The following is a 16,785-nucleotide window of genomic DNA, read 5'->3' on the forward strand; positions in this document are numbered from 1 at the left end:
GGTCACGAGATCCTGTCTCAAAACTCTAACACACCAAAAATCAAATAATGTAGCCGGGCAGTACTCGTAACACTACAAAGCCAATCAGTACAGCTCTCTATCCATTAGGCATTTACCTGCCAGGTACTATGCTGGGTGCTTGGGATAAAACTGAACCACACTGATGTAATATTGTTATGACTCATGCAGGACCCCATGAAGCCCAGGCTTCTGGAGACTCGGTCTATAGCTAATAAAATGCCCCCTTCCAACTGCTGGGATCACAGGTGTGCACCACCGTGCCTAGTTTGTGCTGTGCTGTCGTTAAACTCGGGGCACCGTGGATGCTAGGCTAGCACCCCACCAACTGGGCATCCCCCCCTCCTGTCCCCGCCAGCCTCAGATAACTCTAATCCTACCACACTGCTCTCATTTTTGTATAACTGGAACACAGGAAGCTTTATAGCTGTACTAATTATCTGTAATAGAGAGGTAATTTTGGTTAATATATGTAAAAAAGAAAATGTTTCCCTAATGAGCACTAATGTGAACGTTGTGGTGCTTGATACAGTCACCATTGTAAGGGGGAAATGCTCATTATTTTCACCTTTTTTTTCACACCCAGTTGAACTAATTTTATGGATGCTATTAAAATATTGGGCTATTTTCTCCTTCACTAGACATAATTTTCTTTAATTTTTCATTAACATTTTGCATGCTTCTTCTTTGAAGATTACACAGTCATTACATACACTATTGTATAATTAAGATCATTATCAGTAATCTTAAATTACATTGTTTCATTGTTTCAAGTTAAAATCCTCTTCCTCTTCTTCTTGGTGGTGGTGATTTTATTATTGTTGTCTCACCTCCAGGAAGGTGAAGAATGAAGGAACTAACACATCACTTCTCCTGAGAATGTGGATGTGATTATAAACCCAAACATTCTGCCTGTCCTCTTTTTCTTCTTCTTCTTCTTCTTCTTCTTCTTCTTCTTCTTCTTCTTCTTCTTCTTCTTCTTCTTCTTCTTCTTCTTCTTCTCCTTCTCCTTCTCCTTCTCCTTCTCCTTCTCCTCCTTCTCCTCCTCCTCCTCCTCCTCCTCCTCCTCCTCCTCCTCCTCCTCCTCCTCCTCCTCCTCCTTCTTTGCTGTTGTTGTTACGACTGGTTTCATGAAACCCAGGCTGGTCTTGAGTTCAGGATGCAGCCAAGAATGACCTTAAATTCCTATTTCTCTTGTCTCCACTTCCTCCCAAGTTCTGAAATTAGAGCTTGGCTTGTGGATGAGTGCTTGAGACAAGGTCTCACTCTGCTGCCCTGGCAGTCCTGGACTTGCTATCTAGACCAGTGATTACTCAGCAGTGGACCCTGCATGCTACATTGCTGACTGGACAGGCAAGATGTACTCAGTGGTTCAATGGTGGCACGACTGTTACAGGGTAATGCATTGCTTTCTGATTGGATTTGAGGCCTGCTCCAGAATATGGAATTCATGTTTAGCACTGTAATCCTGGTCAAAATCTGGTTCAATGGTCCTCTAGCCAAATTGCCTTCTAAATACTTACGTTTATACGCATAAACATGGGCTGTTCTGGTCGAAGAAGCTTCTTTTTACGGTGGTCAGTCAGTCAGTCAGTCAGTCAGAGACATAATTGACCAAAGCACTTGAGAATGAGAGAGTGGGTGCTCCTAGCTAATTAACATGGCATGTCTTTGTCTTTATCAAGTCTCCTATCCCAACTCTGCCCACCCTCCTGCACCACTGAAAAGGCTCAACAGATAGCTCAGATGAGGCAGAAGAAAGAATATAAAAGCTGGAGGGTAGAAGGGAGGGCTATGAAATGCTATCTTCTGGATATGACATTGCTATCACACACACACACACACACACACACCCCTACAGCAGTGCGGTTAATGGTACAAGATTTACATGAGATCAACCCAGACAAAATTCAGCCATAGATAGGAAAGATGTTCTCATCCCATCCCTTCCTGAGGAAATGCTGGAGGAGTGGAAATCACTCTATTTTGAGGCTGGGCCAACTGACAGGTTTCCTGAAGTTGGAGGTTTTTCTGTAACTCATATTTTTCACTCAAGCCCTTGTTGCCAGAAATAATGACTCTGTGACCTCAATATATTTAGAAAAGCCTAGGCCAATATAGCTAGGCATGTTCCCTGACTTTCTCATAATTAATCTCATTTATTCTATTCTCACATTTCATGCTTCTGTTCCTCTTCAGTGTTGCAGGCGACTCCCCAGGATTCACTCTATCCCAGCATTCATTCTCGGCAGAATTCTTCCTTCCAATTTCCTGCCTCAGCTATAGGCCAGTCAGCAATTTATTGACAGGTGAAGAATCCACACAGTACACAAGAGATTATGCCCACGGTTTCCCATGCTCCAGGGGATGAGCCCACGCTCATACACATATCGCTAGCACTAATTGGACCTGCTGGGTTATCAAAAAAGAAGAGGAGGAGGAGACATAAGAAGAAGGCATAAGTTGGGGTGGGGCATGTTGAGGAGGATTTGGGGCAGGGAAATGAGGGGTGGATATCAACATAATTTACTGTATATGTGTATGTTGTCGCAAGGATAAGAAATATCATAATTAAAAATATTCTTCTGAGAAGCTGAGAACAGATCCCGAAGCTGGTGCATTGGAGGGACATCATCGTCTGCCAATTAGTCCCAAGATACATTTAAAAGAGAAAACAAAAGAGCTTGTGGGCTGCATAAGCATTGTTATTTCTGGCCACTACACTTGACATTTTTCTCACTTTTCATACTGTTAATATTTTAAATATTCAACTTAATATTTAAATATTCAATTTAATATCTACCTCAGATCTCTCTTCAGATCCAAATCGACACACTGAACTGCCCACCAGACTCTCGCCCTTGAAAACACAAGTTTTCAGAAGAAGAAAGAAAAGACCTTTTTCAACTTTAGTTTCAGAAAGCCTGATAGTACCTTTTCCCCACAGACCTTCCTCTTCATTTTGATACGTAATCTCATGTAGCCCAGGCTGGTCATCAACTGACCTTCATTTTAAGCATCTCCTCCTTCTACCACCCAAGTTCTGAGATTACAGGCGTGTATAACACCTAGCTCTTCTCCTGTGGGGACCATCCACCCAGTTGCCCATAATTCTGGAATTCTTGGAGCCCTGTAATATTCATCTGTTTCCCAAAGATGTAGTAGCAATCTAGCACACCCTACACTTCTGAAGTCCCTCAACCCAGGTAAGATTCCGTAGCTCATGCCTGTAAGCCCTGTTAGCCAAGGCCTAAAGGAGGAGGGTGTCTGGTTCAAAGTGAGCCTCCTGTGTAAGGCAAGACAGTGCCTCTAGAATCTAAAACACCCAAATCAAAACAAAATTACATCTGTCACACACTTTCCAGTCCTTCTATGTTAAGTATCAGCCACCCAGTCGTTTGTGAAGTTCAAATTCGGTATCTCTGTATGTGTTTACCTCACAACTAGGAACAACGTACTTAATAGTATACTGCTAGATATTCTGTGTCTTCCTTCCAGAAATGCCTCTTCATATCCTTTGCTATTTTCATAGGTTGTCCTTCAACTCAGAGATATCTTGGACATTTACCTCTTTTGATTGTATGGATTCAAAACACATATTTAGATCCTTTCTTCCTGCCAGTAGCAGGCACTCACTATCAGAGTTACAGCTTTTTCTGGAGGCAGTCGCCAGCCTCTAGCCCTCAAGACAATTCAATCTGTAAAGCTTGCCTAGCCAGCCTCTCTCCCCTCCCCAGCTATGTCTCCCCCTTCCTGTGACAAGGCCAAAAGCTCTGTCCTAAATTTGTTGGGCATCAGAGCCCAGGAAGGAATTCCATACCGAGAAAATTTAATTACTCAGGATTCTCTAGAGGAACAGACTGATAATAGATATACATATATATTTATATTATAAACATATAACATGTTAATATTATATATTATAAACATATAATATGTCTTCTATGTATGGCAGGATCCTGAAGAAGTACACCCTGAGACCAGGAAGGAAAGCCTGAGGAGCATAGTATATGACTTTGCCCCTAACCAGAAGCTGTGTGGCCTAGATTTAGGGAGAGTCCTCTGACCTCAAGTGATCTGGACTTAAGGTGGGTCTTCCAACGTCAAATGCTCCAGTTAATTAAAAAACCCCTCACAGGTATGCCCAGCTGCTCCAGTGAGTTTTTAATTCTGGATGTAGTCAAGGTGACAACCAAGAATAGCCATCACACATACATACCTTGGAACTAATGGTAAATTTATATCTGCTGGGTTACCTTCCTCGGATTAAGGAAAATTTACATCAGCGAGAAGTTACAATCATAATACAAAGAGCCACGGGGCATTTGGCCCAAGCCTGTAACCTCAGCACGGGGCACGTGAAAGCTACAGGAAGATAGTGGCTGTCCTGTTCTATATCTCTCAGCCTTATTCTGACTCTCCAAGACAGTCTCTCCTTGAACCTGGTGCTAGGCTGGCAGCAAGCCCCAGCCATTACCTCTCACAGGCCTGAGGGTACATGGGACTGTGCATTCAAGCTCAGGTCTTTAAGTTTGCACTGCATTCTTACCCAGTGAGCCTTCTCCCCAGTTCTCAGATGATTTTTTTTTGAAAAGGGATTTTTTTTCATTTACAAGCTTTTTATAATACATATATATATATTTAAAGTAGAGCGCAGGGCTGGAGAGATGGTTCAGAGGTTAAGAGTTCTGGCTGCTTTTCCACAGGTCCTGAGTTCAATTCCCAGCAACCACACGGTGGCTCTCAACCACCATAATGATATCTGGTACTGTCTTCTGGCATGCAGGCAGAACACTGTATACATAATAAATAAATATTAAAAAAATAAAGTGGAGTGTGATTACATCCTCATCTTACAACACATAAACACACCAATTCAAATGGACTAAAGACTTAATTATGACAGCTGACTGCCTTACACAGTCAATGAGAACACTCGTCAGAATATCACGACATGAGTTTGGGAAACAAACAGTGTGGCATAAATCAAAAGACACAAATGTAATCAAAGAACCAGAAATATAAGATTTCATAAAGCCGAAGAACTTTCATAAAGCAAAACAATCTACAGAATGCACATGTAGGGCAAAGATCTAAAAAATGTGTTTCAAATCCATTCAGTCAGTAAGCGGTAAATGTCCAAAATATATCTAAGTTGAAAGACAACCTGATGAAAACGGGCAAAGGATATGAAGAGGTATTTCTGAAAGGAAGGTACAGACTATCCAGCAGTATATTACTAAGTACATCGTTCCTAATTGTGAGGTAAAGACATACAAAGATACTGAGTTTAAATCTCACAAATGACTGAAGGGTTGATACTGAATACAGAAGAATTCGTCATGAGAGAGGGAGACCTTTGAGAACAGTTGTGGGATATAAATTCCTATGGCCCATGTCAGTTACTTACCTCTACTTACTTTTAAAATGGGCAGGGGAGAGTACTAAAGACAACTTTCGTTTGTTTGCTTCTTACTGTCAGTTGTTCTTCTGAGACTGTTTCAAGCAGCTCTGGCTTGCCTGGAACGCCCTTTGCGAACCGGCAGAGGCAGCCTGGCATCGCAGGCGGCCACGCTCACAGTGTCCGCCAGGGGTTGCTGTGCGTGCTCCGGGCGCTGCAGCACCACCGCGCTTCCTGCAACCTGGCTAGCCCGCAGCTCTTCGAAAGGACACCGCGGAGGGGGCACATCCACGCTCCCACTTCCTCCAGACGCAGCCTGTGATTGGCTCGCAGCCTTAGGAGGAACACGTGAAGCAGCGGCTGCGGCTGGCATAAACTTGCTGACCGTCTCCGGGTAGCATCGCACCGTACCGCGGTCAGCTCCGGACAGCCCGGCCTGCGGACGATGAGGTCGTCGTGCGTCCTACTGGCCGCGCTGCTGGCGCTGGCCGCCTACTACGTGTACATCCCTGTGCCCGGCGCGGTGTCCGACCCCTGGAAACTGATGCTGCTGGACGCCACTTTCCGCGGCGCACAGCAAGTGGTGAGCTGAGCGGAGGGGATGCCCCGTGTCTGTCGTCCCTGTTCCCCCGAACGAGCCCCGCATCGCTTTTCCAGGTTGCCCACTGAGGGTGCCACATTTACATCCTGGAACTGCAATAGGGATAATCCGTGTCTTCCGTGTTCCAGTGAACGCGCATCTCCCCGCCCCCTCCCCTTCCATCGCTTCTGATCCCCTGGGTGCTGAGGGTGTCATGGTTGCATCCTTGTAATGCAATGGGGACACCCGGTGTCACCCACGCATCCCCGAGTGCTTGCTTCCGCAGGGCCCCTAGCCCAGGCACCGAGGGTCTTCGCATCCTTGAAGTCTGCGGGCAGATACGAGTCTGGAAATAGGTGAAGTTCGCGGAGTCTCTGTGACAGCTGTTTAACCTTCCCTAAGTCCCTAAACAGCTTCCCGGCTTTCTTGGTTTGCTGTGTCTTGAGCCAAAGCCTTCGGCAGTTTATAAACCACCCCGCCCCCACCTTCTTAGGTCCACCGGCTGGCAGAGGAGGAGTTAAATGTTTTTAACGAAAGGGATTTTAATTCCCTGAAGGGTTGAAGCGGGCGCGGCCAGCCTCCTGATGTCCCCAGGCCCCAGCGCTCCTTCTGGGGACCGCAGGCTAGGAGGAACCGCTCTGACCTTTGCTTCCGTCCCTGGCACCTTTCGGCGCAGCCGAAGAAAAGGAAGCCCGGAGGCTGGGAAGCCCGGAGGGCTGTAAAAGGCCCTCGTTTGTAGGCTCTGTCTGTTTTCCGCCTCAGCGTTTGTTTTGCGTCCTTCGATGTCCCAGAGATAACCTTGGTCTGAGCCAGGGCCGTGTGGCCTCTTTTAACCTGTAGGGTGGCATTTCTCTGCATTGTGTCCTGCCCAAGTATGTTGCTCCCCCGTGGGGAGGACAGTGTCACTGTTTGGTTTCCTCCCTGGTAGGAAGATTGTTTTTAGTATCAGAAGCACAGTATGCAGCCAAGGCTGAACACTATGGCTGCTTAGTGTTTCTGAGTGGTCTGTGTTATGCGGGTTCCCACTGCTCCTCCACAACCAAGCCATCCCCTGCCTCTGGCCAACACTGAGCCTTAATACTGTTTTTGTTTTGTCTTGTTTTTCGAGACAAGGTTTCTCTGTAACCCTGGCTATCCTGGACCTTGCTCTGTAGACCAGGCCAGCCTCGAACTCAGAGATCTGCCTGCCTCTGCCTCAGGAGTGCTGGGATCAAGGCGTGGGCCTCTTCCCCCGGCCCCTTTTTAAATAAGGTATATAAACATCCATTATTTTTTATTATTATTTATTTTTATGTATGGGTGTTCTACCCGCATGAACCACGTGGGTTCCGTGCCCACAGAGATCAGAAGAGGGTGTTGGATCACTTGGGACTATAGTTACAGAGGGTTGTGAGTCTCTCTGTGGGTGCTGGGAATGAACCCAGGGCAGGCGCTCTTAACCCAAAAGCTTCAGCTCCTTTTGTTTTTTTTTTTGTTTGTTTGTTTGTTTTTGTTTTTGTTTTGTTTTTTTTTTCAGACAGAGTTTCAGTGTGTAGCTCTAGCTGGCCTGGAACTCAATGTGTAGCCCAGATTGGTCTTGAATTCTTGATCCTGCTCCTACCTCCCAAGTGCTGAATTTGTAGGACGGAGCCAACCTTTGGGCCTTAGTAGAGTATTGGAACGATGGTGTTCTCTTCTCTACATGCTACCAAGAAAGTCAGTCTCTCGTAGGAAGCCCTCAGGAGGTGAGTGTGCGCTTCACAAAGATTCTGGAGAGCAAGGGGCAGGGCTGGCCTTCTTCAGTAGGTTAGAATAAGGAAAGAAGAATGGCGTGGTGGTGTGAAGACGCTTTGTCTATTCATGTTTTAGGTCACTGAAGAACTCTTCCCAATCATAGAAATTTAGCAAAGTCTAGGTTTCGGGAAAAGCTTTTCTTTTCCAACATGCCTTTCAAATCACCAGGGCAAGCCTACTCTAGGCTTCTATGGCGGTCCCTCCTACATGCTGGGAACTGGGGAGTGTAATAGCAGGCAGTCCAGGAACTGGTGAGGTCATGAGTGTTCTTACCTGATGCTGGCTTGGAAGTGAGTTTTCAGAGAGTGACTCTGAGCACCTTCCTGCTAAACTGAGAATGTTGGCAAGACCAGTCAGAACAGATGAAAGCACATTCTAGTTGGCATGCAATTTTCGTGAGTTTTCTCCCAGAGATTAGACTTAGGGTTTTGTACATGCTGGGCAAGGAGTGGACAGTGAACTACAGCCTCACCCTGGCCCAGTTATGTTTGTGGCCCTTTCTTTTTCCCTTTTTCTGTCTCTGCCTCTGCTCCCCATCTCTCTATCTCTGTCTCTAGGGTCACACTATGTAGCTCTGGCTGGCCTAGAGCTCACTATGTAGATCAGGCTGCCCTTGAACTCACAGAGATCCACCTGTCTCTGCCTCCCAAGTGCTGGGATAAAAATGTATACCACCGCGTACCTCAACTATTGTTATAGTTTTTGTTTGGTTGGATCTTTGGAGACTTGATCTCTCACTGTATATAGCCCAGGCTGACCTGAAATATACTAAGCCAAGCTCCCTTCAAATTCCTAGCAGTTTTCTCTCTCTCTCTTTTCTCTCTCTCTCATTGTTTGAGACAGTGTCATGTAGCTGAGGCTGGCTATGAACTTGCTGTATAGTCCTTAAACTGTCCGTAGTAGTGTTCAGATTATAGGTTTGTTTGTTTGTTTTTTAGTTTTGGTTTTTTACAATCCAGATCTTGCTACCTGTTTCAAGCTGTCCTCAGCTTGCTATGTGGTTCAAGCTGGTCTTCAGCTCACAATCTTCCTGCCTCAGCCTCCCAAGTGTCCTGGGAGTTTATTTAAAGGCTGATGATTGTCTGTCATTCTGAGAGTTTCTCCCACAGCTGAGGTAAAAATTTGGGGAAAATCTGTAGTATTGTCCAATTTTCTTCAAACAATAAGATAATCTGATTTATAGCTTTAAAACCTAGAGAGCTGCTGTGATGTTGGCATAACCTTGTTTGCCAAATAATTTTAGGTTAGATCTCTTGGCTCAATTACAAAAGCCATTGAAGTTATTTAAGAGATTAAACTTGGCGTTCTTCCTAATAGCAAGATATTTGAGTGCTGCACGGTAGGATCACTCAAACCTCTCCATCACCCACGAGGTGGAAGCAGGCAGATCTCTGTGGGTGTGGGTTCAGGCCAGCCTGCTCTACATAGTGAGCTCAGGCTAGCCAGGGTACACAGTGAGCCTCTGTCTAAAAATAATTTGAGTGCCTCTTTATTCTGTTGTCATTGGCCTACACCATTCTCATATTTAATCTTGTGCCCTGTGTCAGGTCATTGGGATTATGTCTATTGAGCTTTTCTTCCTTGGGTCCCTTGAAGCTGCTCAGGGATCTTACTTTCTTTTGCTTTTTGTTGTTTGTTTGAGAAAGTGTTCCTTGTAGCAGGGGCTAGCCTCGAACCCTTTATCCTCCTGTTTTTAGCTCCTCAGTGCTAGGACTGCCTGAAAACTCCTCCTGCCTGGGCCATCCTTCATGCCACATTTACTCAGAATTCTGGGTGTTTTCAGTGCTTTTCGTAGTAGTTTGCCTTGTGCCTGTAGAACCAGGGTTTTACCCCTGCTAGGCAGGCACTGTGCCACTGGCTATGCCAGCCAGGTAAAGCAGTCTTTTCTTTAAAGAGTCCCCAGGGTGATTTCTGTTCTATCAAAGAATCGTGGTTCTAGCACTCATATGGGTGGGGCAAGATGATTGCTTCAATTTCAAGACTAACAGGGAGTAGATACTGAAATCTTCTGTCAAAAACAAACCAACAAACAAAAAACCTTCAAATTGTACTATAATATAAACAAGACTCAATACTGTAATGGGTAATATTTATTTAGGATGTTATTTGCATATATTATGGATAATATATATATTTTGCTTGACCTAGCTGGGTAATCCAGCACATATAGAACTAAGTTATAAAAATTAGTTAGGTGATCTTCTAGGTCTAAGTCAGTGGTTCTCAATCTGCAGATCTTGACCCTCACAGGGGTCACATATCCGATATCCTGCATATCAGGTATTTATATTATGACCCACAACAGTATCAAAATTACAGCTATGCAGTAGCAATGAAATGATGTAATGCCTGGGGTCACCACAACATGAGGAACTGTATTTAAGGGCTGTAGCATTAGGAAGGTTGAGAACCACTGGTCTAAGGGAGAGCACTACAGGGGAGAGCACTACCGGGGAGAGCGTGGAGGTTTGGCAGTGCCCATCAGGAGAAACCTCTGAAGCATGTTTTTTTTTTTTTTTTTTTCTTGGCCACCTGTCTTTTGGGGTGGACTTTGTTACGTCATGATAGATAGAGGCAAAGCTGTTGATAGAGATGCAGGTATTTTACAGGATGGAGAACCTCCTCCTCCAGCAAAGTGCATGGTCATTTGTAAGAAGTAGAGGAAACATTCTGCATTAAAAAGAAGCCGGCTGGAGATGCAGTTCAGTGACAGAGTGCTCATCTTGCATGGGCTAGCCCTTCAGTTCAATTCCGGCACCCTGCAGTCATTGTAGTCACCTCATACTTTTGGAGTGCTAAGCAGCTAGAATGCTTGTACTGTAAAATAATGTTTAGTAGGGGCTGGGAGGTGGCTCACACAGCAAAGTAAGATGCTTTCTGTGTAGTATGAGGTCCTGAGTTTGAATCTTCAGTGTGCATGTAAAACCTGTATACAGTATACATGTCTGTATTTCCATCACATGTCTGAATTCCCAGCACTATAGAGGCAGAGACCGGAGGCTTCTGGGCACCCACTCTAGCAAAGTCTGTTAGCTCTAGGTATGTCAGTTATGAATCTTCTTAATGGTGTAATGGAAAAGAAAGGTTACTGCACGTGGCATGTAAGTCTGCTGATTTCCCCGTTTTTGAGCACAGCACCACACCACCAGGCTCTGTCTTTCTTTTTCTTACGGAAATAGTAAGACAGTCAAGCTCTTGGACTACTTAAGCAAAGCTGTTAGGTGTCTCCTCATGCTTGGAGCTGTAATGTGACCTCACCTGAGCGCTCTACAGGCCTCTCTGGGCTCCTGTGTTGTGTGGGTGTGACTGAAATTTCAGCCTAGCTGGAAAGTGCAGAGATCCCCTGTGCTGACCTTTGCCATAACTTTTGAACTGGAAATTACATTGATATTGGATAAACTTGAACTATTCCTCAGTATAGGAAGAGTTTATTTTGGCATGTGGGTTGAGGGGATACCGTCCATGGGGAAGGGATGGGATGGGAGCTGAGGCAGCTGCTCACATGCATCTGTGGCCTGGAAGAAAAGATGAATAGTGGTGATCTCATTACTTTAAAATATTAGCAAATAAGTTTTAATGATTTTCTTTTTTTGAACCATTATCACACACTGTGTGCCGGGCTGGCCTGAAACTTACTGTGTCCTTCGTGCGGGCTGGTTTTGAACTTGCGATAACTCACCGCCAGCCTCTGGAGCCCTGTGACCACAGTTGTGGGCTGCTATGCTTGGCCGGAAACCAGTTTTGCATGCCCCCTCCAGCTTCATGGAAGTTGGAGGGTTCCGTAACCATAGTGATGTTTAGCTGGTTTGGTTGGGTTTCTTACAAACACAGGGCAGCCGAAAGGCTTCACCTCCAGGGAGGTGTCTGCCAGTTGAGCAGACTGAGTTGTGTTCTGCAGACTGCACTTAGGAAATGCTAAGGTCAGACCGACTCAGCCACCAGATGTGGAAGGCAGTGGCTAGCATCAGACTCATGTTAACTTTTTTCTCGCACTTCTGCAAATACAGCCCTGAGCACAGAGACGCTACCGTTCTGCTGTGGCCTTCTGTGAGACAACCTATCCTGTTTCTCACAGGCAGCCCAAGCTTGATCCACAGACGTTTCTGTGAAGTGTGGCTCAGCACTGATTCTAAAATTTTCTTTTTATGCGCTGTTACTGTAAAAATGATGAGTATGAGGCTGGCGTGGAAACAGTAGAGTGCTTTTCTAGCATGAGTAAGACCTGAATTTTATTCCTAGCACCCCAGAGGAAGTAAGAAGAGAGGGATGGAGGAGGGGAAGGGGAGAGAAACACCCCTCACCCCCCCACACACACAGAGGAAGAGAGAGAGATCTGGTTTTAGCTAGGCATGGTGGTATACTTGTGCAATCCCAGTGGCTGGAAATGCTGACAGAGGAAAATGACAAGTTCAAGGCTAGTCTGAGTAACTTATTGAGACACTTACCTCAAAATAAGAACTCAAAGGGGGTGTGAGTAGGGAGAGATGGGGGATGTGCGCCTAACAAACACAAGGCCTTGGGTTCAAGCATAGTTTACAATAACAAGTAAGTGAATAACTAGCTTGTGTTATCTTAGCCTCCAGTGAGACTTTGTTGAAATAGCTTATTTATTCCCTTTATTTTATGCTTATGAAGAAAAGAGCTAGTGTGAGGTGATACAAACTTGGGAATGTGAGGTGGGAGGACTAAGAGTTCCAGGGTCAGTTTGAGCTGCATAGTAAGACCCTATCTCAAAACCAAGTGGAATGGAAGAGTGAAGGCATAGGGCCCGGCAGTGTAGCTCAGTGGCACAGTACTCGCCGAGCCTGCATCAGGCTCTTGGTTCATTCTCTAGCACTACACAAAGGAAAGAAAGCATTGAGTTGGATTGCCGTTAAGTTGCCAAGTGACAAGCCTGGCAGCACTCCCAGGACAATTTGAGGTATGTCATATTATGAAACAGTAGCAATTTTTTTTTTTAGTGTTTCTAGAATCAAGTTAAAAATCCTACCACCTAGAAGTCGCCATATCGTAGATATATTACATCCAATGTCTATATGTCATATATATTATGTGAATAAATACTGTGTGTGCTTAGAGATTGAGCCAAGAGCCTCATGCATGTTAAGGGTGTCTTCCATCATTGAGCCACACACTCCTAGGCCTATTCAATAGAGAAATTTTTTTTCTTTTTCTTGGTGTGTGTTTGTGGTGAGTGCATGTGTGTCGCATGTGTGTGCCGGCAGAGGAGGCTAGAGGTTAATGTTGGGCATTTTTTTATGTTGTATGTATGCATGTGGACATATGTGACATGTGTAGACATGCACATGCCATGGCACTCATGCAGAGGGCAGAGAGCATCGTACAGGACTCAGATTTCTTTTTCCACTGTGAGATTGAACTTGCCACTAGGTGTCTTAACTAACTCAGGTATCTCACTGTCCTTGAGCCCAGAACACTCTGAAGTCAGTCTTCCACCTTATTCTAGATCAAATCTAGCACGCTGCAAAAGCCACTGTCTCTTGTCAGCCTGTTGGAAGGATCCCCTGTCCCTGCCTTCCCAGGCTGGAATCATTGGTAAGCCAGTACTCTTCACTCCACATCTGCCTGGGTTCCGGGGACTCCAACCTCACACAGCAAGGGCTTAAACTACTGAGCCATCCCTCCAACCCTTAAGAAATACTAACTGAACACCAATGCTAGGAGCGGCAGAATGAATGGCAGACAGGTAACCAATCTCACTGTGGAGATTTTCTTGGTGAGGTGCAAACAAATATCTATGTATCCAAGATAAAGTGGTGGTTTGAAGGAAAATAGCGTCCAGAGACTCGCAGGGAGAGGCACTATTGGGAGGTGTGGCCTTGTGGGAGGAAGTGTTTCATGGGGGAGTGGGGAGGGGAGCTTTGGAGTTTCAGAAGCCCAAGGCAGGCCTAGTGTCAGTCTCTCTTCCTGTTGCCTGCCAGTCCAGATCTAGAACACTCAGCTATCTCTCTAGCACCATGTCTGCTTCCATGCCACGGTGCTTCCCATGATGACAATAATGGACTAAACCTCTGAACTGGAAACCAGCCCCAATGAAATGTTTCCTTTTATAAGAGTTGCCGGGATCATGGTGTCTCTTCACAGCAGTCAGACAGGCACTAATGACAGTGAAGGTATGAGCATATTACAGGAGCATGGGTGATTCAGAGGATCACGGGAAAGCCCATCCCAGCATGCATGATGGTGTCCTGCAGCTCCACCAGAGACGGGCAGCTTTCCGCAGCAACTGTTTACTTATTAAAGATGGGGCCTTTAGGAGCTCCTGTAATATCCTTGAAAAGGACTTCGGACATAGACCTGGGGTCAGGGCAGGGCAGACTACACTGTAATCCCAGTACTGGAGAGCTGAAACCAAACAACAGAAAGTGGCCCCGGGTACTGCGGCATGTTCAAGGCTGAATGCTGACAGCCCACTTAGCATCTTTAAACTTTCTGAGCACTTCCTCTCAGACCCTGTGCTCAGTGCCTTCCATGTGTTTCAGTTTTATCACTGCAACTGCGTTTTTTCTGGAGAAGGCAAGGCTGCCTTGCCCCTGCTCAGGGGCTGATTGACTTTGCACAGAGACCCGGTGAGAAAACAGAAGTTAGGCACTTAGCAGAGAGGGGTGAAAGGGCTTTTCAGCCAGAGTGACAGTACATGAATGAAGGGCCCAAGGGGAGATGGTGATAGAGTTGAAGACCTAAAAATGACTAGACCAGCTAGAGCCTTAAAAGTGGAAAGAACAGAGTGGAGGTCAGAGGGAAGCATGGGCTGGGCAAAGGAGTGGCTTCTTGTCTGTGGTCAAGAAAAAAAAAAAAGGCAGGAAGTCACGTGGTCAAGTCTGTTTTAGAATAATACCCAGCATTTTTTATTTTAAGACTCTCATAGCTCAGGCTGGCCAAGAACTCCATGTAGCTAGTAATGACCCTGAGCTTCCGATGCTCTTTCTTATGCCCTCCAAAGTGCTGAGATCATACCCATGCACCACTGTTGATGAGCTCTGGCAACCCAGGGCTTCCACCATGAGAGGCAAGCACATCTCAAGTAAGGCATTCCTCCGGCACGCAAAAATGGTTTTGTTTGTTCGCTTCCTGGTCCTGGTTTGTTGCTAGGGCCTCATACATAAGAGGCAAGGACTGTATCATTGAGTTACACCCATAAGTCTTTAGAAGAGTCCCCGTTGGTAGTGTAGAAACGGAAGTTTCAAGCAGAATCCAGGGAAGAGATGTTATACAGCGGAGAACATGAAGACGTGTGTCAGTAGTGGATTTTGAAGGCAACTGACCAGGGCTGCTGCTGTGGGATATGCTAAGGAATGAGAGAAAGGAGCTGTGTTGAGCCTGGGACAGACAGACAGCTGCATGAAAGGTAGCAGCGACCCTGGCTTAGAGGGTCTGCTGGTGGGGAAGGCAGGGTTAGGGACCTTGGAGAACATCGCTGGGATCAGTCCAGGGAGATGATAATACGCAGCTGAATGTGTTGGCACACTGGATGGTGACCTGGCTGCTCATGCGCACTTGAGGGTCACTGCAAATGGGCTTGTATGGGGATAGAGGGAGACTGGGGCATCTTGTCTAGGGCATCACTGACACACCTAATATCTCAACACTCACGATGCCAAGGTAGGAGCAGTGAGAGCTCCAGGCCAACCTGACCTACATAGTCTTAGCTAGTCTGGGCTGTATATGGAGACCTTGTCCTAGAAAATCAGAACCAGCCAACCAGGCAAACAAACATGGCTTTTATGTACTTTGTGTAGCACTGTAGGATTTGGGAAAGATTTTACTTCCTGCCTCATTTAGTAGATTAAAGAAACAAAACTGTTAACTGGTTGGCACTGCTGTGCCTTTTGTCCGTTGAGAACGTGAGGCTCAGCAAAGGTCAGTGACCTCAAGGTCACTTGATGAGCTGCAGTGAAAGGCTCTAGGCTCTAGCTTCTATGCTTCCTGCTGGGGTGCGGTGTATACTTTGCTACTGTGGAACTCTTTGCATCCTGACTTCTTTCCTTTTAACTTATCTCAGGATGTGCAGAACTGGCCAAAAAGCTGAGGATGACCTTGGTTATGAACTTCTGAGCCTCCTGCTTCCACCAACCGTACTAAGACTGCACTCGTAATAACCACCCCCAGCTTTTTGCGATGTTGGGTGTTGAAACAAGTACTTCTTGCGTGCTGGAAATGCCAGTGAGCTTCCTCCCTAGCTCAAGGACACTTAATAATAATAATAATAACCAATATTTATTGCTTAATAATAAGCAGTAATTAATTATTAATAATTAATATACTGTGTGTGCGTGCGCGCACACACGCCACTGCATTATGTAAGTTGGGGGGGGCAAATTGTAGGAATTGGTTCTCCCCTTCTGTCATGTCAGGTCCCGGCTTGTCAGCTTGGTTAACACCTCCACTAACCGAGCCGTCTCACTGACCCAAGGCCAGCATGTTAATCACAGTTAACCTAGGCAGACTTGTTGACATTGGGCCCGGAAGTTGTGGCTGTGGAGCGTGCTCCTGTCTTACTTAACTTCCAGTCACCAGGTCTGTACCCACATCTTCCTGTTCCTGGAATGAGGAGACCTGCAGCCTCGCTGTGAACGTGTGTTGTATCTGTGTGTCTGACCGCTTTCGTCCTGCCCCTTCTGCTTCAGAGGCCCTCCAGCCCTCCGCCTTGGCCAATACCCCACACATCTTTGAGCATCAGTGTATCCCCAGCATTCTCATCTACCAGACATGCTTTTCCTCTGACTGTTTCTGGTTCTTGACAGTCATTTATGATAGAGAAACCAGAGGAGTTTCTGGTTCTGTTTCCTTCAGCCTGTTGCCCTAACTGCCTCAAGGGTCTGACCTTAGTGTTCAAGTGCCTCTGACTCTGAACTTGGCTACAAGCGGCCTTTTGTTTCCTTTGCAGATTTTTTTTTTTTTTTTTTGTAAGCCTTGCTGTTTTCTGAGTTTCTTTTTCTTTTACTTTTGCAAGCCTTGCTGTTTTCTGGGTTTCCAACTTCCTCATAATATT

General features: G+C 45.8%; 1 protein-coding gene across 1 annotated transcript in view; it reads left to right on the forward strand.

Annotated features, from left to right (window-relative positions):
* The first annotated feature begins 5,653 nt into the window (after positions 1–5,653).
* Positions 5,654–16,785, forward strand: part of Nceh1 (neutral cholesterol ester hydrolase 1) — a 58,854-nt gene continuing 47,722 nt past the window's right edge. Inside the window, exon 1 of the mRNA XM_021653712.2 lies at positions 5,654–6,002. Coding sequence (XP_021509387.1) covers positions 5,865–6,002 — 138 coding nt within the window. The 5' untranslated portion in view covers positions 5,654–5,864. The remainder of the gene's footprint in view (positions 6,003–16,785) is intronic.

Source organism: Meriones unguiculatus, chromosome 2, assembly GCF_030254825.1.
Source record: "Meriones unguiculatus strain TT.TT164.6M chromosome 2, Bangor_MerUng_6.1, whole genome shotgun sequence".
NCBI lineage: Eukaryota > Metazoa > Chordata > Mammalia > Rodentia > Muridae > Meriones > Meriones unguiculatus.